We start from the raw sequence: 25,251 nt of genomic DNA, 5'->3' as shown, positions 1-25,251 counted from the left end.
GTTGAAAACGCTAAATACAACACACTTATTGAATATTTAAGATGTTCTGAATGACTCAACTGAAAATAATGGTGACAATATTGTTTGGTAAAATGCATAAAAACTGACAAGTAAATAAAAGCACAGAACATATCTTCATATTTTTGCACATAGTTCATCAACACTGATATCTCAAAAGAAAAAAAGTATATTTGTACAATGCTTAATGAGTAACAAGTAACGAATATAACGTTTCGCTTAGTAATCTAGTCTAACGTTCATCAAGATAATCGCCAAAATTCAAATGATCAATAACTTTAAATTTACTAAACAATATTGTCATATTCATGATAAAAAAAAAGTTTCTTACTTATAAATAACGTTGCTCATCAGTAATCTTTTTGTAATTTTTAAGTTATTTAAAACACTGATAAGCTGAGTTTTTTTGCTATCTGTTTCATTTTATGAGATTATTTCATAGTAATTTCTACGTTTACAGATGACTAAGGTCATCCACGTTTTCACTGCTTATTATGTGTGTTGTATCCAGTAATTTCAGTTATTTTTTACTTCATCTAGTAGGTCAGCGCCTCTCATCAAGTTAGAATAGTTATTGGAAGTTTCAGTTCAATATATAACTTTTATTATATTTTTTTCATCCGGCAAGTTTCACCGTTCTACACTGATATGTTTATAGCAGGTATTTGCAAATATGTCCAACCACTCAAAATAACATATTCAGCGAACATTAGTACTTTAATTTCAAGTACCGATTTACTAAATTTAAAGAGAATTATCAATCTAAACTCAATAATCTCCACAACCTTATACTGATAATTATCATGTGCTTACTAATGAATAACTTCAAGATAGATTTCCTGCAGTTCTAGTGAGAGGCCGTAACCAGGTCCTGGGTTCGAGCCCTATGTGTGGGATCATGGGTACGCACTGCTCACAAGTCTCATATTAGGATGAAACGGCTACTCAGTGCTTTAGGGTTTTCAACGGTGGTATAATACTGATCGATTCATGATCTCAGTTTACACTTGTGTCAAGTTCATTTGTTTATTTATTCGGGTACATTCTGGTCAGTGCAGTGTTAAGCCTCATGATTATATTTGTGACAGCCAAACTATTAATTCTGCATAAAACAACATTTTCATTGACCTAATCAAAGGTTGAAAAGCACCCCTTTCATGTTGCCGCCAACTGCATTTATAAATTTACATGTGCCTACCAAAGCAGCTACATTGGCTGAACAGAAAGGAGGGCATATTTTAGATTTTTTGAGAATGTTTTAAAAAGCTTTAGAACAACAGAAAGAAAAACTTTAAACAATGCAATTACCAACCATTTATTGGATACAGGACATCAGGTAGATACCGTGCATTCTTTCGAGCTGATTAATAAACAGTCGAATTCCAGTCTTTTTAAGTTTGTTGAAGCTGTTGTTATCGGGCGTCAAAAACTTGATTTATGTGTTCAAAAGGAGATGGTTATCAATTTATCCTTGCCTTGATGACAAATATTCCTTCGTTGCATCTTAAACGTCTTAACTCTTCCTTGCATTTATTACATCATTGAGTTTTTATTGAGACTATCTTTTAGATTACCAACCTTATTAACTGAGCTTTACTCATTTTATTCCTGTCAGCATTTACTCATCATGTAATCATTTGTTTTTGGCCGTCTGAATTCTTGTCACAATCAATGTTGTAGAATGTTCTTTTACATAAAGTATGTATTTACAATATTCTGTCTATTAAAATTTATTTACACCCTTGCTATACTATACTAATATATCTTCAACATAACTTCCAACTAAACACTTTCATGTAAGTAATTTGAACCCATTTTGTAATTATGTTTTTAAATATCATAGGTTGTAAGTAGTTGACGAAAACCAATGAAATGATATCCTGCTAGAATCTTTGTTCTTGCATTTCTCAAAAGAACATTGGTAGCATTTTCGCTGCTAACTGTCTTTCTTGTTTTGTTTAATAAACTATAGATTGCTTCACTCAATCATAAAATCATTCAAACAAATGTGACAACTGATTCTATGATCAACTTTCTATCGTTAATTAAACTGATACCAGTGTCATATACTTAGTTTATTATGAATTAGAAAATATTCAAGATTAAACTGTGTCATAAAGTTTATTTAAATTTAAACACTCAGATTTTCAATTTCAGAAGACAAAATTTTATTATTTTGGAGACCATACATATAAACAATAAAGCAATATGAACTTAATTGTTCTGTAAGTAGCTAATTTATCCATTTTAAACAATTTCCATGATTAATTAAAACCAAAACGATATTCTACTTGAAAATAATAGAAATTCAACAATACATAAAACATCTATTAATAACAAAGGAATGTTTGGTTTTTAATGGCCCGTTATTTTGATGCCATTTAGATCGGACGATGTTTTCGACGGGCTCATTAATTTAGTGGTCGGTGATCGTATGAATGTTATTGAGATACATATGTCGCCTATCCTCGCATGTAATTATCGACTTAATCTGCGTCAGTGAATAACGGAACTAAATAAGTCAAATACGAGAATTAATTTTTGAATTCGTATATTTTGTACACTCATTGATTCGAACAGACAACCAGAGGAATGAAACGAAGAGAGAGCGAAGCGAAACGAAAGGACGCGCAATCGAGGTGTGTGAGCCAACTATATGAAATCAAGCATTAATTGATATTTATAGCCACACAAAATTAACTTATAGAATGAGGTAAGAAGTGCACACACATACGCTGGTATAAAAACAGTCAAGTTTGATAAGCGAATAATTAATATGGTCAAAACGTGACTCAAGAAGAATGGATAAACTGACCTTTCCAGAAGCGAGAATAAGTTATATGAGCTTAACATAGTAACTAACACTACAGTTATCTAGCATTACCTTTATTTAGGAAAGAAGTGTACACATATCTGCAGAAGATCTAATGATAATTTAATAAGTAATCGAATATCAACCACATAACGACCTAAACCAACATCAGGATTAAATGTAATTGTGTAAATGGTGAAGAATCAGTTTTTACGTGAAAACAAAACAATTAGAAAGTCTTCCTAATCTGATAGTCATGGTTTCTCCGAACACTATTTGGAACAGCTCAAAGGCTATCGTGGATTCTCCAGTAAAGTGATGGTAAAAATAAAAATGAATGGTGTTATAAAAGCTCAAACAAACTTCCACTCTTCCTAGTCTCCAAAGTCAATTAATTAAGGTTTCAGCGTTTAGCATTGTTGACTTTGATGAGCTGAGATTAGCAGTCCATTATTCGGTACAAGAGTTATAAATTTACCTTGAAAGATTACAATAATTGTAATTACGAAAATTGAAGGTCTATTTATCACAATTTTTATAGTAAAACATGTAGTCATGCATGAAGGTCTAGGTCCATAACAGAGCTACTTTCAAGAACATATTTTACTTTACTTATAGTTGATTAGTAACCTTCCATGAATATCTGTATTGTGTGGTGTTTAAATGAACTAATGATTCCTTTGTACTTGTTGAATACTTGATTTCGAATTCTAAATACAGTACATTCGTTTGTGCTTATTTAGTACTTCTTGATTCGATTACGTTATTTCCGGCATTCTTAGTTCATAATATAATTCGAATACTCCTAATCATCATAATTGTCACGTCAAGTGTGTGTTGTACATACAGAACAGTGTTCGAAAGTAGCTTCTCAGTTGATTAGTCAAACTTTCTGGAGTTTCATGTGTGGTTCAAATGTGAAAACCATTCCCAAAATCTTAAATTGATGATCAATCATGAAGTCTGGCAATATTATGAAAACATAAGAGTTATATCCTACACGACTGTCAGACTTTAGGCAGAAGATATTGTCAGATATTTAACAATACTGATGATCACTTTGGATAAATATAGCTGACTGAAGTTAGGTAAACACTAGTTCATCCATATGATATAAGTTCCACACTTGGTATTCTTATATATCTTTCAGTAATTACTTACATTTTATAGTTAAAATAATATGAACTGATCTAAGCCGAACAACTATTAAGAGCTAAAAAGCACTGGACATCTGCTCCGTCCTAGCATGGGACACCACAGAAGTGCATATCCACGACACCACCAATGGTCAAAGTCAGGACCTTTAGATATCGTAGTGAGGACCTAACTACAAGACCACTGAGCTGATATCCAAGGGTTGATTTGATTAACTGTAGTCCATCGTAAAAACTTTTGATGTTTACGAATAGTAAGTGGTATACTGTGAGTTATTTTATCCCATAGTTTTATACTGGTTTGATCAAATGATAACTATATTCCCGATCGTTGTACTGTTGAAAATGTATATGAGCCTAGACTACTAGTCGACTGTCAAGCTCATTAGTGAGCATATTTGAATTACATTTTTCTTTAATCACATTTGATTCGGTAATCAGACATCATAAATTCTGTTGATTGCAAGTTCTTGTGCCCAATATAGTACGCAAACAGTGGTTAAAAGTGAAGTGATTCTATACAATGCATATTCAATTTCAGCAGTAGAACAGACAGAATAAAAAGCGATCTATTTCATCTACGATATATCCTTCTTATGAATAAGCAAAAAATGCAAATTTATTTGTCTGTAAAATATGTACATTATTTGTAGAACGTTAAAAAGCAAATAAAGAGAAATAATGTTAGACGAAACACATAATTATCTAACATTCATCATTTAACAGAATAAAATAAGAAAGTTATTATATCAATAATAAACTAAAGAAGTTAATATCTTTTAACCTACTTTTAGTTTATTTATCCCATTACATGTCAATTTACCTTAACTGATTCTTTAAATCCATAGTCTTAAAATGAGTCTTCCAAATATTCTTATTATTAGCTTTATTAAATATTGTAATTTTGGTACAAAATAGAATTCTCAGTACAAAGTATTTCAGTGAGTTTCCGTCTCCTATTTCTTGATCGACATTGACAATAAATATTGAGTGATCACCAGTTAGATATTAGTATTTCAGAAATCGATATCTGATTAATATTCATTCTTTTCAATGCACATTGCCAGCTGTCATGATGTCTTGGATTGCAAAGTTTTGTAAGTTATACGGCGAAATGTCGTAAACATTTCACAAAGTCACCTGAATAAGTTATGCAATTAATTGACATAATGAACTGTTGAAACAAACAAGAAAACAGATAGCTTATTGAAATATCTAGATGGCAGGAACACGTAGTCTAGATATTCAAGCAGGCAGCCCGAGTAAAATTTTACAGTCGGCTTAAAACAAAAATTATCAGTGTTCAAGACAAGCTTAAATCTATGAAAAATCTAAAATTTTCCTGTAAATTTTTAAATAATTAAAATTTCCACCAATTTATACCCCTAATTTTTATGAATGGTTCTGTAGGATTATGTTTTATTATAGTTATATAAAGAAAATGACCACTTCAATTAAATTTCAAATGATCTTAGAAAAACATTACTTTCTAAATTCACTTGACATTGTTTACGTGAATCTTCCCATTAATGTTTAGGACTGCAATTGATCAATCTCTTATTGGCATATATGCATGCTGTGCGTATTGCCTCGATATAGCCTTACGTTACAAGTATTATAAACAGAGATGTATAGTGGCTAGCAGTGAGATTCAGGACAGGCGTTTCATCCTATTTGGGACTTATCGGCTGGAAGTACATGCATCTCAGAGTTAATTGCACTGGTAGCCACTATCTATCTCTGTTTATAATGTTTGTGAATTAAAGCAATATCGAGGCAATACACACAGTATGCACATATGTCAATAAGAGACTGATCAATTGCAGTCTTAAACATCAATGGGAAGATTCGGGTAAACAATACCAAGCGAATTTAAAACTTCACCCCATTGCACAAGCAAATGGCTATCAGGATTCAGTAACTAGGTGGATAACCTGAAAGTCTTTGAAGCAAAGGGTACTAGGTTCAAATCCCAGAGTGAACATCAACTCTGAGATGCAACTACATTCAACTGACGAGTCCCAAATAAGACAAACGGACATCCTGAATTCCACTACTAACCACTATCCATCTTTGTTTAACATTATTTTTATAAGAAAAGTGTAAACATTTTAAAAATGTCGTGTCATCTATATTATTTGCTTATGTTTATGTGTAAAAAATATCGGAAATCAAATTAATGTGTAATTTTATTGTCATTGTTCACTAGTGTAATTTCATTATGAAAATATCTTTGTAAATATTCTTGTTAATTATCATGAAGTTGTTAACCTGTCAATTAAAATAATGAAATTCAGGTCATTTAAAGATCAAATTTTATTTTATAAAGATTGCAAAATCATGATCATATTTACATAAAAATAAATAAAGAAAGAAACAATGAAAGTAAAATTGGCATAAATATTATGTAATGAATAGAGTGAATATAAATGATTGACAGAAGGTTATCACGGTTACCGATTGATTGATAAAAACAATTTAGTACAAGAAAAACTACTATTACATCAGTGATAACATTTACAATGATTGTAACTAAATCAATAATCTATATGAAAAATCATAGATTATTAATAGTAGAAATCTATAGACTATATCATACCAGACAAATTTATTTGAGAGTGATAAGGATGAAACAACAGTACACTTGTAATCCGATAGCAAAGTCACATTGTTAACTGTATTGTTAAACATACTAATAAACAATATCATACAGGTATGTTCAACTTTAATTTTTCACATTACTAATAGCAAACTTATTGACAAACACACAAGTAAGGATGCACATCTCACAAAGATCAACTCGACTAGAGATATTTGATATTGACCTGATCACATCTGTTTTTTTACTGTGATAAATATATTCTTGTTTTGTCACATTGTAGTATTTAAACTTGTCAGTAACTGGTTGTGTAAATTGTTGAGCTTTTATTGAGATTATGTACAGATCACTATTAGAACGTTAATGAAAACGTGAAAGTACTGGACGGCCGTTTCGTCTTAATATTGCATTGATCGGTTCATGATTTCAATAAAAACTCAACAATTTCCACAACCCTAAACTGATAATCATCATGTGCTCACTAATGAATAGCTTCAAGATAGATTTCCTGCAGTTCTAGTGAGAAGCCGTGATCAGTGGAGTTCAACCGTGTCCGGTGTGAGGCAGTTATCCACTGAAGACAATGGAAGATGGTAATGCGAAATCGTCGAATGATTGGATACCGACTTTGTGGTCTAGGTATTGAGCGTTAGTGCGTGAGACCTCAGGCTCTGGGTTCGAGTCGTGTGTCCAGTATCGTGGGTGCGCACTTCTGAGTCCCATACTTGGGTGAAACGGCCGTTCAGTGCTTTCAGGTTTTCCATGTTGGTCTAGCTTCAATTAACTCACGAATGCAATTATTAAGTTACTACAATCTCCACAAAACCCCTCTCTGATTAAAATATATCACTATTATTTTCTGATTAACATTCCACCGAATGCTCAATTTATTTGAAATTATATATAGGAATATACCCGTGGTAAAATATTTTTTCAGAGACAACCAGCATCTGGAGAGCTGTTGCCTTCCCACTAAACAACTAGGCAGTGATAAATACTCGACCCCAAAAATCAAACAACTCACCACGCTATATGAATTTCCGTCGCTGGCGGTAAGGCCTCAAAAGCAAGGAGCTAAATCATTCAAAGTTAGTCGAAAAAAGGTTGCGGTCACGTTATCAAGTCATTATGGTCACATCTACCTCAGTTTACTTTCCAGTCACTTGAAAAAGAACATTCTTCTACGTTGTGGGCAATCGGCAAATAACAATCGCTGTCATAACTTTAACAGAACATACCTTCACCTCCAACTTATTTAGCATTTATTTTTTTAAAAATTTCAATCAATTGAAAGGTAACTAATGAATTAGTGATTTACTCAATAAACTCTCTTTCTTATTTTTTGTATTCGATTGATATAGTTCGTTCACATTGATTCAACTAGATTACGTCACCTTCAAATACATAATATTACTTCATCATTATGATCATTTTATAATGTAACATTTTTTTGTTATTTTCACTATTATGCTCAAGTTATTGCTTTCAATTATTTTCATTGTAATATAAAAATAGTTTGGTTAATAAACGTAGTAAGAATAATTTATTAAAGTAAATGGATTTATTTTAATTTCTATTTAGGTTTCTCTTACATTACAGAAAATGATCAACTGAAATTTGAATCATTTGATCACCATAGATTTAATGTAAATCAAATATTATCAACTGAAGGGTATTTTATAAATGTTAGTAGTTAGTGAGAAATTGGGTTCAGAATAAAAAGAAAAATGGTAAAATCGATATCAATCAGAAATAAAGGAACACTAATTACACTACTTATAAGAGATGTTGGATACTACTTAAATAGTAATTTGTAATCAAAGAAATTCCAATAGACTTAAGCTTTAACTTTATGGAAAGATATTTGAAATGTTCCAACAAAGGAATAAATAATGTTTGTGTGAAATTTAAGAAGTTAATAGATAAGTATAGGTTGATAATTTAATAACAATAAAACGTTTAATAAATTACATAATTTATTAATCTAATAGACAGTTGACTAAAGTATTTTGTAATTCGTAGAAAATAGTCGATAAGTTGTATATTTCTCAGTAATTTATTTTACTTCGTATCAAACTGAACCAATGATAATCAATCAAAGTTGTAGTAGATGTTCTCGATGGAATCCGGGACACATGTTTCGTCCTATTAGGGACTAGTCAGTTGAATTTACTTTCATATCAGTGTTTATACTCACATCCAGTATCTCCTGCTACAAACGCACATACTCTAAAAGAGATTGGTGAAAGGGATCCCATAAAGTTAACAACGAGAAAATACAAACAATTATAAGTTAAATAGTGATATGCTTACGAACTGAATGTGATCCAGAAAAGATAAGTTGGTAAAAGTAGAAAAAAATGGATTAAAATGTTTATAATAGCTACCAATCTGACATTTTAATGCTTTCTTCGAGACAAAGAACGATCATCACATATTTTCCTTTTGTCCACATTTAGAGTTTAAATCTTGTTACGCATGTTATATGGTAGCGCATTTTATATTGATGAATAAATAATGAAATCTTAAATAAATCGGTTGCAACATTAATGATAGCTTTCTCTGGTTTATTCGGAAGTGTAATTCCTTAAATATGTCAATTTTTCAACAACAAATAAACACTATCCCATTTATAATAATTTACTCTTTTTGGGTGATTTGCTTTCAGTATGGTGGAATTATTTTTAAGGTTACACCAGAGATTTAACTGTATCACACAGACCGTAAACCATAAGTCGTAGACTGAGAGTGATATCTACTTAGGTCAGGGTGCTTATATTTTTTTAGATATCCCAAATAAGTATAACCAAGATAATCAGCTGCAAACAAACGATTGTCAAATTCCTATCAAGTGAAATAAAATGATTGGTTCAGAGTTATCCAATCAGTGGTAATAAATTGATATGGATTTTTCGACTGGTAAGAAAGATTCCACAGCTAACTGTAATAAATAACATTATTGTGTAAGACATTAATTAGTTGATTATTTGAACATTGTGGTACAGTATAACTGTTTGATAAATAATCGTTCGTTAAAGAAAAATCACATGGGATAAGGGAAGAACAGAGGCAGAAAGCCAAAAGTGTTCAATTTAGCTAACTAGCTATTATTCTTTTCATACTACAATCAGAAATAGATAGAACAAGCACAATTGAGACTTATTGAATATCTTACCATAATCAGGTACTCACATCTTACATTAACCTAAAAGGTTTTTGACAAACGTTGCTTCCAATTACGTTTCTGACTTCATGTACGAGGCGTAAGCAATAGGACGAAACGTGCGTCCTGGATTCCACTGCTAGTCACAATCTATCTTCACTTATAGTTCTAACCTTTGGTTATATAGGATTACGAGTTTTAAAAGATTTATAAACGGTTAAAAATCTATCATGGCAAACTGATAGTTGTCACTAAACTAACTAGTTAACTAGCTAACTAGTTATTCTTACATCAGCTTTTTAATTATCATAAAGGTGGGCTGGCGACATTTCAGCATCAGACGCTAATTATTGAAGATAATTTTGTAAAACTGAAAAGGATAAAGTAGTGCATTAGAATCGATTTAAATGATGCATTCTTTCAGCTTGACAGTAACGAATCAATTCAAGAAGTGTACACCATGGAAGTTCATATTTGAGGTTATTTTCGTACACTACGTAAATATCTGATCTATAAAATCCCCAAAAACATGTAGCGGTAGACCTAGACAGTTTGATCACAGTAGTTTAGTTAACTGAAGAAATATTAGCATTACATAACGATTTTTCACCAGACATATAGGATTAATGACTATATCTTCCCGAAGAAGAATGTATGGTCATCTTTGTTTTTAACATATTCTGTATCATGAATGCTTGGAATTTTGACTTCCAAGCAGTTTTCTTGACTCCGATGATGTATTAAAATTTAGCCCTAAGCAAAACCAGATATTTTTTTAGGATACAAAGTTTTATTAGCTGATACAGTTTTTCATAGTGCTGCCACAACTACTTGGTCCAGAGAATCCATTACTTGCAGAGAATATACATTCATTTAAGTCATGTGAGAGTCAGGATGTCTTTAAGCTAATAAAATTTATCGTTGGACATGGCGTGCTTTCGACCTAGTATATTCGTAAATGTACGTTCTTATGGCTGATGACATTTTATAATACTGTACTAACTTTGTATCCCCTCATGCATTCTATAGTGCCAGTGAGAAAATCCCTCACTCACTCACTGCAACCAAGACGTAATTGCATTCACATTCAGAGAACAAATCACACGATTGTCTATATGAACAAATTACATAATTATCTAAACGTTTCAGGAAGTCGTCCGTCTTCAACATCGGGCTTCTAAATGATCTGACCTATTCTCATAATAGCAGTTCTTAGCTAACAGTGTAAGTTTATATTCTTCAAAACATATGGTGATCGTCCCGAAATTCTATCATTTCATAACAGCACTATTTCACAAATGGTTCGGGAGCCCCGGTTATTGTTAATGTTGTTCAGATCACTCGATAATTTAGCACAAGATACTTAATTGTATGGTGTTGGAAACATCTACCTTCAACAATGCACTGTAATTCTACCTTCAACAACTCCCTTGGAATGCAATATTCAGGCTTACCAGTTTGTTGGAACTTTTAAGTAATGCTAAATGTTGAAAAAACACGACAAACGGAAAAAGCGTTGAAGAGATTTCTGGTAAACTACTAAACAATCAACCCACAATTTCTAGAGAGCATATGACCTACCAAGGGAATAACTGAAGGGAATTCCACAGTACACCAATATAGTATTTGCTTGAGTTTTAAGGAAAATATCAAGTAAGACTACAAATCCATCGCGAACAAACTGAAAAATGGGAAACACGCTGATTTTAGTTCGTGACTACTAGCAGAATCGAGTACCTGATATTCTGTTCAGATTTGAAAGTTAAATGTTCGAACCAGGTATTCTAAATAATCTTAAACTTTTGGCTAGTAATCAATCGAAAAGGATCAGGGATTAACTCATGCACAACTATCCCTCTACGTATTTCATTTAACAAGATGATGAACAGATAGATAAGTAGAAAGACAATCAAAAGAGGGACATTATATACATATACATAAAGGAAATACCTTTCCTTAGAACTGTAAACATTAAATAGACATCAAACAGTATTTATATTCGAACTAGATAATTATAAACGGCTCAAAAAGAATGATAATCTATTTTACTACTTACAATCAAACCATCATAGGATCTAATTCATAATCTCTATGCTTTGATGATTAGTATTTGTCTTCATGATGAGATAAAGATTACTAAATATTTTGGTGGCTTAATGAAAAATTGATTATGATTAGTTGTATACAGTATTAAGTGTACCATTAAAAAATTAGGAAATCTGATTCACAGGACAGCGTCAATAATCAAAGCTCAAATAAGATCTTATCGTTTTAGAAAAGGTTTCATGTACGCCACTATGTTGGGTGCCTAACCATAAATCATATTTATTTTGGAGTGATGACTAAACAGATGAAACTTCATGTGAGGTAGGTAAACCATTGTACAGATAGCTGAACCGCTAAGTGAAACACTTTGATAAACAGATAAACGGGGTTTAAGGAATATTCCTATTGCCCATGACTCAGTCGCAATTTAATTTAAATATTGACACTCATTCCCCCTCCCCACTCATCATCAAGTTGAAAAGGTTATGGTAAAGCCGGAATTGGCGAATCATCACGACCTGATGGTAGATATAGTGATGTCTTTTCATAGTTAGGATTTCCTGGTAAAACTTTCAGAAAGGGTAGAAATTCTGTAGTATACACAGGAGGATCACCTTGAATAGCGCAGTTTCTTAAATCCTACACTCAGTGTTGCAGTTCTAATATACGACGTTTTGCAATAGCGCTATCACATGATGTATGAAGACACCAGACGTCATGAATCGAGATATCACGGTGAAGTATAACTTTAAATTCATGCCTTGACATATAATATGCAATAAATACATCTCATATGAATCAGAGTTTATAATGAGTTATCATTCGCAGGGTCGATTATGTCAGTGTAACTTAATATCATCCTAGTTGTACTGTGTTGCAGACTTATGGATGGGGTGCTGTTATTTGCCGTAGTTTGTAAAACAGAAATTTAGCTTGGAGATCTGGTCAGCTAAAAATACACAGACGGTATCGTTCTTTCAGATGAAAACACTGACAGGATGCCGAATGCTATAATACCAATATAAGAAAATATTAGATAGATTAAGCATCTATCAAATAAACGATTATGCTTTTGTCCTGATATAGACTAAACAAATATCATATCATAGATCCACTATCATATAAAGTCATAAAATCAAGAAATTTATTAATCATTCGAGGATTAATAATGAATTCATAAACTAAGGTTCATGTAATATTGTATTATTGATATCAGCTTGGCTACATAAGAACTGTATACTTATTATGAACAGACTACTTGTATACCGAAAATTTTTTTTAAAGAAAATAAATACATAGATAAAAAATCACCTCAATCATATTTGAATTATGAAGAAATTGGACGTTGATTTAGACAAAAGTGGAATAATTACCACATGAACCTATTGAATGAAATTAAATTTTTTTTGTGTTGTCATATTTCGATATGACAAAATATGATTTCATATAACCTTAGTATTAACTAAGTGATTACGCTCAAGTATATCATGCTTACAAAGAAGTATTAATAATCGACATATGTACAAAACTAAAACAATCTTAGAACATATTAATATCTTGAAATTGAAAGTACAATTGGCGCTTCTGAGAAATACAACCTAAGGCAATAAAATAATAATTTTTAACAGACCGGAAAAAAAATTATTAATAAGAGAAAATAGAGTATCGTATTTCCTCATTCTTCTAATTAAGGAAAAAAAAATACAGAAATAGATTAGTGTTGCACATAAAGTATCTGGAAATATTAGGCTGACCTATTTTAGGAGATTCGTTTCATTCATTAACACAGCTCATCTAATAGGAATCTTGGTTACAAAGATTAAAAATGAAAGAGAAATAAACAGAAACACATGAAGAATGAAAGTGATCCAAAAAAAGAAAACACCGTAAAGGTGAGAAATATAAAAACAAACAGAAGGATAAACGATGAATGAGAATGATAAGAAACTGTGAAAAAAGGTTCGATGACTTATGTGGAAATATATATATTCATATGTGTACATGAAATTGACATAGTGAATGTCTATGAAAGCGTGCGAAACAGTGCATTAAATACAACGAGATATAATTGTTCCACGTTTATAAGATAGAGAATACATATATCTTAAAAAGAATGAGATAAAAGCACACATCACATCGTATAGATAATCTGAAAATAAGACATCTAGGGTTGTTTTTTTCTTCAAAGATGGCGTACACGTTTAAGTGGGTTAGACAAAAATTCAACCGGAGAATTTGCAGTTGGTTCGTCAGGTTTATCAAACGATAAAAGCTCCAGACAAGGATTGTTGGATTGACTAAAAGGAAGTTGTCCAAACGAATCTAAAGATGTGTAGATGTGAAAAAAAAGCGAAAACATCTGATTAACTCAGGATCCAAACTGGAATCAATGACCAACAATGTTAAATGTATCAGAAATACTTATTGTGTTAAAAAGAAGCACAAAACCAAAGTTGACAATTATACTAGATTAATTTAAACGAAGATTATTCATTCACTGAGTTTTATTAGGAATCCGTGACCAGTGCAGTTCAGCTGTATTGAGTGTGAGAACGATACCAACTGAAGACAATGGAAGATGGTTGCGCATTAACGTGGATTAATCGAGGTTAAACATATCCACTATTGTATACCGGCTCAATTGTCGAGAAATCAAGCGTTCGCGAGCGAGACTGAAGGTCCCGAGTTCGACTCCTAAATGTGGAGTCGTGGATGAGCTCTTCCAGCGAATTCCATATAAGGATGAAACTGATTTCTAGTACTTACACTATTTCAATGGCTGTCTAACTCAAACCACTTAGTGATTTCAATAAAACTCAACGATCTCAACAACTCCATATAGAAAAATTAGTCACAGTGATATCTGTAGAAATGTCCCTTTGTTTTAAATGTCAAACAGCAGCATCTACTCGATGGCTAAGGTTATTTCGACGTACCAACGTTGGTTTTTACTTCGCTGTTACACCTTCGGTTTAGATAACTAAGTAGTAATTCTAGTCCCTAAACTTAAAGTATGAGTTGAAGTCAAGTAAACAAACCTGTACAAGGCAAGTGAGTTAACAATAACCAACGATAGGTCATATTAATTTCAAATACTTTTCACGTGACATTTTTCTTTTGAAATTATCTTAAACCATTACAGTAACCACAATATACTGACGTGAAAATGTTTACAACAAAAATATAGTTAAAACAGAATAATTTTCCAGAACCAGACGTAAAGATGATAGCAGAAAGAAAAGAAAAAGCTGGCACCCGGAAATTAAACGATTACCAAAAATATTGACAAGATACAGATTACTTACGCGTATGCTTTTTGAAAGATATGAATTGTGTAATTAGTTAAATAATAATAAAAGTCAACAGGGAAAACATTATTCAGATAGCTAAAGGCTAATTTACCCATTGTAAATATAAATGTATAAAATTTTAGTAAATAATCAAAGATTTTGGGAAGTCGGACTGTGGCCAAAACTGAAATTCAGTATGAATGTATTATCCTACTTGGGATCTATCAGTTCTATGTATCTGAGTAATGAACGCAGTCTTGGTTTAATAAACCAATTTATTATGTCAAACAGAGTTACACACCACATATGTAAATTATGAAAACAATAGAATAAACCATTTACACGCCCTCCTTGAATTATCTCTTACACAATCTATTGTTCTTCCATTCCTGTTGCTACTTCAACTGCTTCAGTTTTAATTTTTCTTTTCATTTTTCCTCTTCTGTTAATAAAAATACTAATTTCAGCCCCTGATACATACCATTTATATCTGTCCGTCTAAGTAGTATGCACTACACCTGTATAGCAGAGTTAACGTTCGAATAATGATTCGAATCTACTACCTTTCTCTACAAACGCCGACGTGTTATCCACTGAGCTAGTGAATTCAGACAGCCACGGAATCGTTCAATGAGTATGAAGTTATGTGAGAGTTTGAATAATCCCATTATTGACATTTGATCAGTCCTTCTTGGTATTTATGTATCCTATGGAGATTGTCTCGATAGAGCCTTTAGTTACAAGTTTTAGTAAGGTTAAATTTAGTTTTGTAAATATCAACTCATCATATACGGCCCAGGTTAAATTACCAGAGATTATCAACATACTACGTACAGTGAATTTTTAAGTTGACAGACAACGGTATTTTTCTAATTGTTCGTGCGTTATGATCATGTTAGTCATCCATATATTCATGTCTTTTTGCTTTAATCTGATTCAAGGACAAATTCTCTCGTGTATATACTAGTGGGCAAACGAATCAAGGACGTAACAAATTCATGAATAGAAATACAGAATTTTCGTAAAATTACTGCATATATATATATAATCATGGGTAAGTTTTGAATTTAATGGGCTAAGTAAACGAATTAGTTCAGTCACTCAGTTATAAATAATACAGAACGTGATATAAATATGTACAAGTACAGTGAAAACACTGAAATTTACTAACAATTAAATTTCAAACAGTATAAAGTAATATCAAAGAATTGTTTCATTCAACTAAGTGAATAACCAACTTGAGTTAACTTAAAATTAAATAAAAAAAACTTAGAGTTAATGTCAAGAGAAATAACTCCGAACAAGTGGAACGGGGATTTACAATTATCTAAAACATGATGAAAACGATTTACTATTCAGTGGGATTTGTAAGAATTAACTTTTAAATGCAAACAAATGATCCAATAGGAACGAACAAATAAATAAAATTTTCAAAATACAGTAAAACGAACTTGAACTATTGAAGTACCTTCTGATTTACTGATATCCGCAATACTTCTTCAACAGTCTACGAGACGAGTAAGCAGCATTATATTTGTGCGTCCATATATCAACTTAACAGTTTTATTAGAAGTGAATTAGTTAATTGTGCTTGGATAATTTTATAAATATGAGAATTCCCAGTACCAATGGATGATCCGATGTACAGAAATCCAGTTAGACATGAGGCGTTATATTCAGTTTATTATTGCTAAACAGTTATCTAATCAGCTTAAAAATCCCCATAGAATATTCAAAACGAAGAATATTTGAGCGAACAATTGTTTTCAATAACTTTATCATCACGCTCTACAGTTATAAGTCCATAATTATATTTTACAAAGGCCCAAAATAAGGCATGTATTAATGAATTTTAAAATGTCATGTGTTAAAAATGGTGGACGTTTGCATCTGTTACGACATATATATACTTCAAAATTGTATTATTTGCAAATTAGGTCATTCAATAAAGGTCAGAATGATTTGGAGTAAAGTGTCCATTCACAATAAGTAGAATAGTATTATAGCAAAAACGAAAATGCAAAAAAAACTGTGTGAATAAAATGCATAATAGGAGAATTGCATCTTGTCAATTGAGATAATAATAATCATATTGTTGTGTGAATATAATATGTAATAAGGGGGGGGGTGTTATCAAGGTAATTACCATAAACGAATTGAGAATGATGGATGTGAAGATTAAGATAAAGGTAATTAAAAGAGAGGCGGTAAGATGTCTATAATATTCAGTTTAGATATCCGGTGATCCAGTCGTGGGCCAGGGTAAACATAGAGGCTGGATATACTTTTTCTGGATACATAAGTTTGGTTTTCTGAAGTTGATCCAGATGGCTTCGGCTATGTACAGCAATCATAATCTAGCTCCTTGAGGTAGATATTTTGGAACTTGATATAAAACAGAGAAAGCTTTCTCTTATTTTGATATGATGTTCACCAAGTGTGAAAGACTTACTTACTTACTTACTTACGCCTGTTACTCCCAATGGAATATAGGCCACCGACCTGCATTCTCCAACCCACTCTATCCTGAGCCTTCGTTTCCAGTTCTATCCAATTTTTGTTCATTTTTCTCATGTCTGCCTCTATTTCTCGGCCTAGTGTGTTCTTTGGTCTTCCTCTTTTCCTTTGGCCTTGAGGATTCCATGTGAGGGCTTGCCTTGTGACGCAGTTGGGTGCTTTCCTCAATGTGTGTCCTATCCACTTCCAGCGTTTCTTCCTGATTTCTTCCTCCGCTGGGATCTGAAGTGTGAAAGAATAGTGCTGTTAATCGATTTAGAAACTCCTTTTCCCAACCATGCTGGTACATGTTCACGAACACGCAAGGATAAAACCCTCTGAGTACGGCCTATGTAACTAGCTCCACAAGAGCAGTTGAATTGGTATACACACATGGATTAGCCCATCTTCGGTAACCTATCCTTGATTAGTTGTGTGAGTACTGGTTTAGTTGGGAAAATTATGTGTAGCTTGGCGGAGTGAAACGTCCTTTCGACAGATCTTTTGAATCGACGTGTTATCTAATCCCTAATTAAGTAATGGGAATTATAAACAGCAGGGTCAATAAGAGTTCAGAAGTAAAAATTTAACCATAGAAGATAATAAGATAATTACAAGTTTTCATCTATCAATTTCTTTAAGAAACTATCTACATATGAGAGAAAAACTCGATCAACAAAATTGATAATGGATGTAGGTAACAAGTGAAGGAAAGTAACAATGTCTTTATGTAAAATATAATGAAATTATGAATGCTAGGAATTTACTGGAAAAGTTTTGTGTGAGATTTAAAGCTGTTCTCTCATTTACATACGTATATTTATAGTTGGAATAAAGTAATTTACCGTTAAAATTGGACGATATTCCAAAGTGTTTTCCTAAATTCGACATTTTAAGAAAACTGTAGCTATAATAAACAAAATACAAGTTTATAAGTGAACATCGATTTTTATGGAAAATAAGTTACACTAGTAATGAAAAGTTGGAAAGAAAGTAGAACCACTAGACAAAACAATATATTAACCAATAAATTCTTTGACTGTCAATCATGCAAGAAAACTTCTTGATGTTGTATTTTAGAATCTTCAGATGTCACAGAAATCAAAATCGGTTACAATGAATGACATGTGTGTATAAAACTATTCTTTATTTCTACATTTTATTGTCTCGTGTTATTTAAACAACGCTTTTATTCATAATTCCCTTACCATTTTTATTAAAATAATTTGTTTTTATGGTGGCATTAAATAAACAAGAATCACTCTATATCAACTTCCTTGACTACGAAAAGGCATTTGATAGCGTGGACAGAACAACACTATGGAAACTTCTTAGACACTACGGCGTGCCTCAGAAGATAGTCAATATCATACAGAACTCATATGATGGATTACACTGCAAAATCGTGCATGGAGGACAGTTGACAAAGTCGTTCGAAGTGAAGACCGGTGTTAGGCAAGGTTGCTTACTCGCACCCTTTCTCTTTCTCCCGGTGATCGACTGGATCATGAAGACGTCAACATCTGAAGGGAAGAACGGGATACAATGGATATGTAGGATGCAGTTGGACGATCTAGACTTCGCAGATGATCTGGTCCTTCTATCGCACACGCAACAACAAATACAGGAGAAGACGACCAGTGTAGCAGCAGCCTCAGCAGCAGTAGGTCTCAATATACACAAAGGGAAAAGCAGGATTCTCCGATACAAAACAGCATGCACCAATCCAATCACAATTGACGGAGGAGATTTGGAAGATGTAAAAACCTTTACATATTTGGGCAGCATCATTGATGAACATGGTGGATCTGATGCAGATGTGAAAGCGCGGATCGGCAAAGCGAGAGCAGCATATCTACAATTGAAGAACATCTGGAACTCAAAGCAACTGTCAACAAACACCAAGGTCAGAATTTTCAATACAAATGTCGAGACAGTTCTATTGTATGGGGCGGAAACCTGGAGAACTATGAAAGCCATCATCTAGAAGATACGGGTGTTTATTAACAGTTGTCTGCGCGAAATACTTCGGATCCGTTGGTCAGACACTATCACCAACAACCTATTATGGGAGAAAACAAGCCAGATTCCAGCGGAGGAAGAAATCAGAAAGAAGCGCTTGAAGTGGATAGGACACACATTGAGGAAAGCACCCAACTGCGTCACAAGGCAAGCCCTCACATGGAATCCTCAAGGCCAAAGGAAAAGAGGAAGACCAAAGAACACACTAGGCCGAGAAATAGAGGCAGACATGAGAAAAATGAACAAAAATTGGATAGAACTGGAAACGAAGGCTCAGGATAGAGTGGGTTGGAGAATGCAGGTCGGTGGCCTATATTCCATTGGGAGCAACATGCGTACATAAAAATAATAAAAACATATAAATAAACAAGAAACTGCATGAAAATACTAAATATGGATCTTTTAGTAAACCATAAACGAAGGATGGTTATCCTCAAATGTACAAACAAAGTTTATACAATAAAATTACTTTCATTCAAATAGAATCTGAATGAAAGTAGAGAAACTTTCTAAGCAATAACGTTTCAGTAACAATTTTCTATGATACAGTTATTTTAAAATTAATCTGTAAACATTAAACATATAATTATCATGTAATTATATTCATAATCTATCAATTTAATTTACTTACAATATGAACATTTTTAGCATAAACTAATACACCTTTATATAATATATGGATTTAAAAAAAAATTAGGCAAACAGAATTTATTTTAAGGAAATATTGAATTACCAATTGAAATGATTTAATATACAGTTTTCAGGGCTTAATGAAAATAAATCAATGGTTTATAATCTAAACTAGAAGTTGGAGCACTGTCAGAACTAATTTAGTTAAAGTAGATAAGTAACCTTGTTATCCTCTATAATAACATCTGTGATACAAGGATTTGCATTCATACTGTGATTATAAAAAAACCATGTTGATTATATGGACAACAACTAATGAGAATCAACTAGGTATAATTAGTGATACAGAATAATGTTTACTGAAATGTTGATTAGTGAAGCAAAAAAGTAATAGTCTAAGAAATAGTGTTTTATTTCAAAGTATATGATAAATAGAAAGACGTTCACACATCAATATTAATGATAAAATGTCATCTGCTTGTTAAATAAATTAGTAATATTAACAATAAGTTTAAAATAATGAGTACACTTTTTTTCAATAATATCTTATTAATATACATTAAACAAACGTTTTATTCTCAGAAAAAGGAATTTCTATGTCATCATTTCCAAATAGTATTGACGTAGTCATGGCTTTTTGTGAAAAAAAAAGTTTTCTTCATTATACAACAAGAAAGTAGGAAAAAGTTAGGTAAAACTGTAGACTTAGAACTTTGTTGATTCAAAACAAAAAGCAATGCAGGCACCGTGACAATTATCTACCTACATAGTGAAATATAATTTAATTAAGACAAAAAAGGATAGGTACAAAATTATTAGATATATTACTAACTACTGCCAGGATAGAGAAAGTTAGAAAAAAACAATAAGCAATAAACAGTAAATCCTTTACATTCCACTACCAATCAAATGGTTATTGATTACCTCTAGTTGATATGTTGCGTAAAACCTTAAGGTTTAATTACTAACAGAATTTTAGTCAGTCAGTCAGCTACAACACAGGACCAGGCATACCTCATTAGCACAACAATATGAATACCAAGTTCATAGAAATAGTTACTGCAATGGTAGTAGTATATAAAAAAGACTGTGTATAAGGATATAGTACAGGAAAAATTAGTTCGTTGAAAGAAAGGTATGAAGCGATTTCAATCTCATAGTTTAAGGGAAGACAGGAAGTGCATACACCTACGCCATTGTGATCGATTCTGAGCCATGTCACCCCGAGTCTCAAACCATTGGTTACGATAGTCACGTGGACCCCAACCAAGTAGTCTGCATCTACCAACATGGCAAAGGCCAGAAGTTAGTGACTTTAAGGACTGATGCCACGTTCAGGTTTGGTCACTTCCTTCCAACCATCCCCAACACTAGTCAGCATTGCGCGTCGTGGTAATCGGTGCTCAGGCATACGTAACAAGTGGCCCAACCATCTCAGTCGATGAAGATTCATAACCTCACCAACTGATTTACCATCATTCCCTAATACCCTGCGTCTAACCTCACTATTACTTACCCGGTGATCCCAGCAGATGCGAGCAACATTCCTAGGGCATCTGTGGTCAAATACTAGTAGCTTAGGGGTATCTTCTACCATTAATGGCTACATTTCGTAGCAGTAAAGTAGGACAGAACGAACTGCCGTCCCTTAATTGGTAGACGGATATCTCGCCTTCGCCATAGGTGACGTAAGTTGGCAAAAGCCAAACGAGCTTCTTGAATCCGTGAAGAGATTTCGTCAGACACCAACCCACTAGGGATGATCAAACTTCCAAGATAAGTGAAGTTGTCAACACATTCGACTACTTCACTCTCCATCCTTAGTTCAGGTGTTGACGCAGGCCAGTCCTGAAGCAATAACTTGCATTTAGAGAGGGAGAAATGCATCCCAAATATCTTGGCATTGTTGCTCAGTGCTACCAAAACACTCTTCATTTTATCAGCGTCTTCACCAAACAGGACTATGTCATCTGCGTATCCCAAATCGATAAGTCGACCACCTGGCAGGAGGTCAATGCCCGAAAATTCAGTCGATGAGAGCGTTATTTCCATCAGTAGGTCTATGATGAAGGTAAACAAAAATGGAGAGAGTGGACAGCCCTGACGGACACCACTTGAGGTTGCAAAATCAGATGAAATTTCGCAATAATCTCGTACTCAATTAGTAGTGTTCGAGTAAAGAGCCTTCACAAGGTACATGTGCTTTCTGAGGTACACCTTTAAATGACATAGAAACTCTGGGTCAACAGAGTCAAATGCTGCTTCTAAGTCAAGAAAGACCACCATTGTCGGACGCCGATAAGTATATCTGACGAACGGTAAATACGTGGTCGATACAACCACGACCAGATCTGAAGCCCGTCTGATTTTCACGTGTTTGCAGTTCACGAGTCTTAGCTAGGCGCCCGATAATTATTGAGGCTAGTATTTTAGATGCTGTATTAGTCAAAATAATCCTTCTATGGCTGTCACAGGATGATTATGACCCCTTCTTATATATTGGGACAATCAGTGATTGGGACCAGTCAGATGGGATTACGTCCAACTCCCAGATTTGAGCTAAAATATTAGTCAACCTAATCGCTAAAATTGGACCATCATCTTTAAAGACCTCTGAAGCCAATCCATCTGGACCAGTTGCTCTTCCTCCTTTCAGATTAGCTATAGTCTTTTGAACTTCAGTTAGAGTAAGGGGACCTACTTCAATGTTCTATTCAGGCTGTTTGGCAATGGTGGGTAGTTGTCAAGTAGCTGAAGGCCAGCTGAACTGCTCCTTAGTGTCCCACCCATCTTTCTAAACGTCTGGGCCTAGAGCAGATAATTGTTGTCTTTTTCTGAGATCGCCTCACTTACACTTAACTTATTAATTCCAGTTTCTTTTATTAGTCTGTAGAGCTGTTTTGTGTTACCTACAGCCATCGCCTTTTCCATCTCTTTTACTTACGTTGCCCACCACTGCTCACGGTCGTTCCTTAGACTTTTGCTTAACCTAGATCTGATTTGTTTACGCACTTCATCGTGTTCAGAGCCTGATGGGATGAGTTTACGAGAATAGACTTGCAGACCTTGAAGAAATCCATTGGTTTGTTGTAACTCTTTAGTCACTGCTGTTTCCACAACTGTTCGCATATCTTTCTAAGTAGCATCTGGGTCGGCTTCGATTTCAGAGCTACCTAAGTATGACCTCAGTTGTTCATGGAGTCTACTTTCAGCTTTCTCGTCACTCGGTTCAAATCTAGTGGGTCCTTTTAGTGTGGTTTTCCTGCGTCCAGCGAGGTGCAAGCAAATGTGTGCTCGTATTATATCATGATCGGAGCCCAAACAGGTATTCCAGAACGAGCATCAGTCTTCTATCGAGCCTCTCCAAAGATGACTGATGGCAATATGGTCCATTTGAGTCTATTTGGTTTGGTGCAAGGGGTCGCCATGTTAGGCGATGTCTCTCCTTATGCTTGAAATTAGTACTTGCTAAAAATAAACGATTGTCTGAGCACAGTTGCAGCAGACAATTATCTGTTCGCTGTGCTGGAATACTAAAATATCCACCTAAATGCCTTTCTGTTTGGTTTAAACTACCTATCTGGGCATTAAAGTCACCTGCTACGAGTACTATGTCTGAACGTTTAGCTTTCTGAAGAAGTTCAGATAGCTTTCTGTAAAATTCATCTTTCACTTTATCTGAGCTGCAGTCAGTGGGAGAGTAGGCAGGAACGACGTACGTCTCTATCCTTCCGAGTTCTTACGGAGCCGTTTAACCGAACAGCACATAAACGACCGTTAACGGGGACCCACTCTAACAGTGCTTGTTCCGCCCTCATGCTTAGTGCTATGTCTACACCTGCCAGTCCATGAGAACTGGTCATCGGGTCACCAGATACACGGATGGTCTATCTCGTTGGCTCTCCGTTTTGCCGAGGTGAGGTCAAGTGAATGACCACACTAGGATCCTGTATGCGTGTTTCAGAGACACAGCATACATCAATGGTACGAGATTCTAGGGTTCTAGCGAAGGAAGCCTGTTGACCGATTTGACATAGGGTGCGTACGTTGAAGGCTCCAATGTGTAGTTTGGAGCGAGGTTTCAGTAGACCTGGGACAGTGTTTTGAGTACTAGAATCGTTGGCTATGGTGACACTTGAAGGGGAAGCCGGAAAAGGAAGTTTAGAGGTGAAAGTCGATGTAGGATGAATAATAGAAAGTGAAGACGGAGGTTGATTATGAATACAGTGGTCTTGAGTGCTGTTAGAGGTATGAGGGCGGTTAGCACTTCCCGGTTGCCCATACGGTGGAAGAGTTTTTCTGGAGGTACCTGAAAAGGAAATTGGATTAGAGGTGGTCTTAGTGACCTGGGAGCGTGACCGCAGTGCCCGAGGGACAACTGCTTGAGGTCAGTCACACGACATTTTTATGGGTAATTTTTGTGTTAGCTCCGTACTGTTTAGGACCTTACCGCCGGAGACGGATATCCGTGGGATAAGGCGAGGTGTGCAGTTTTAGGGTCGACCTTTTCTAACCTCACCCCTCCTTGTGGGAAGGCAGCATCGCTGTCATGCTGGTTGTCTGAAGGAAACAACTTACTACTGTCATACCTCTGTACAGTCAGCAGTACGACTTCGCCTTCGGACCTTAGTTTTTCTGCTTTTAGATTTACCGCTCTTCAACAGACCGGTCTGGTATGGTAGGACTTTGAGGAACTATTGTTCTAGCCAGTATAGCTCGATTGGTTCATTATGATAGGCAAGTACAACCACCACCTCAAGGTAGCAGCAACGGCTACATAATAAGACAACCAAATAGATAAGCTACTTACATAATTACTACTGCAGGATTGAAATGAAGACAGATGATATTGATAAAATAAAGAAAACCAAAGGTGAAACACTAAGACAATCTGAACACAATCTTAAGAACTATAATCGTTAGATAAAAAGCATGGCTACTTAGAATTATATTTTAACTAGATAATACCTAGCCTAGATAGATGAAAATGATATCAACTAATTTTTAAGAAGAAATAGAAA

The 25,251-nt window shown here is 34.0% G+C and overlaps 1 protein-coding gene across 1 annotated transcript in view; it reads right to left on the bottom strand.

Annotated features, from left to right (window-relative positions):
* Positions 1-12,932: 12,932 nt before the first annotated feature.
* The window catches only part of MEF2A_2 (myocyte enhancer factor), a 40,006-nt gene continuing 27,687 nt past the window's right edge, over positions 12,933-25,251 (bottom strand). The window contains exon 6 of the mRNA XM_051213250.1: positions 12,933-14,114. Coding sequence (XP_051069214.1) covers positions 13,975-14,114 — 140 coding nt within the window. The 3' untranslated portion in view covers positions 12,933-13,974. The remainder of the gene's footprint in view (positions 14,115-25,251) is intronic.

The sequence above is a fragment of the Schistosoma haematobium genome, chromosome 3, assembly GCF_000699445.3.
Source record: "Schistosoma haematobium chromosome 3, whole genome shotgun sequence".
Taxonomy (NCBI): domain Eukaryota; kingdom Metazoa; phylum Platyhelminthes; class Trematoda; order Strigeidida; family Schistosomatidae; genus Schistosoma; species Schistosoma haematobium.
This window is presented reverse-complemented; position numbering and strand designations above follow the sequence as displayed.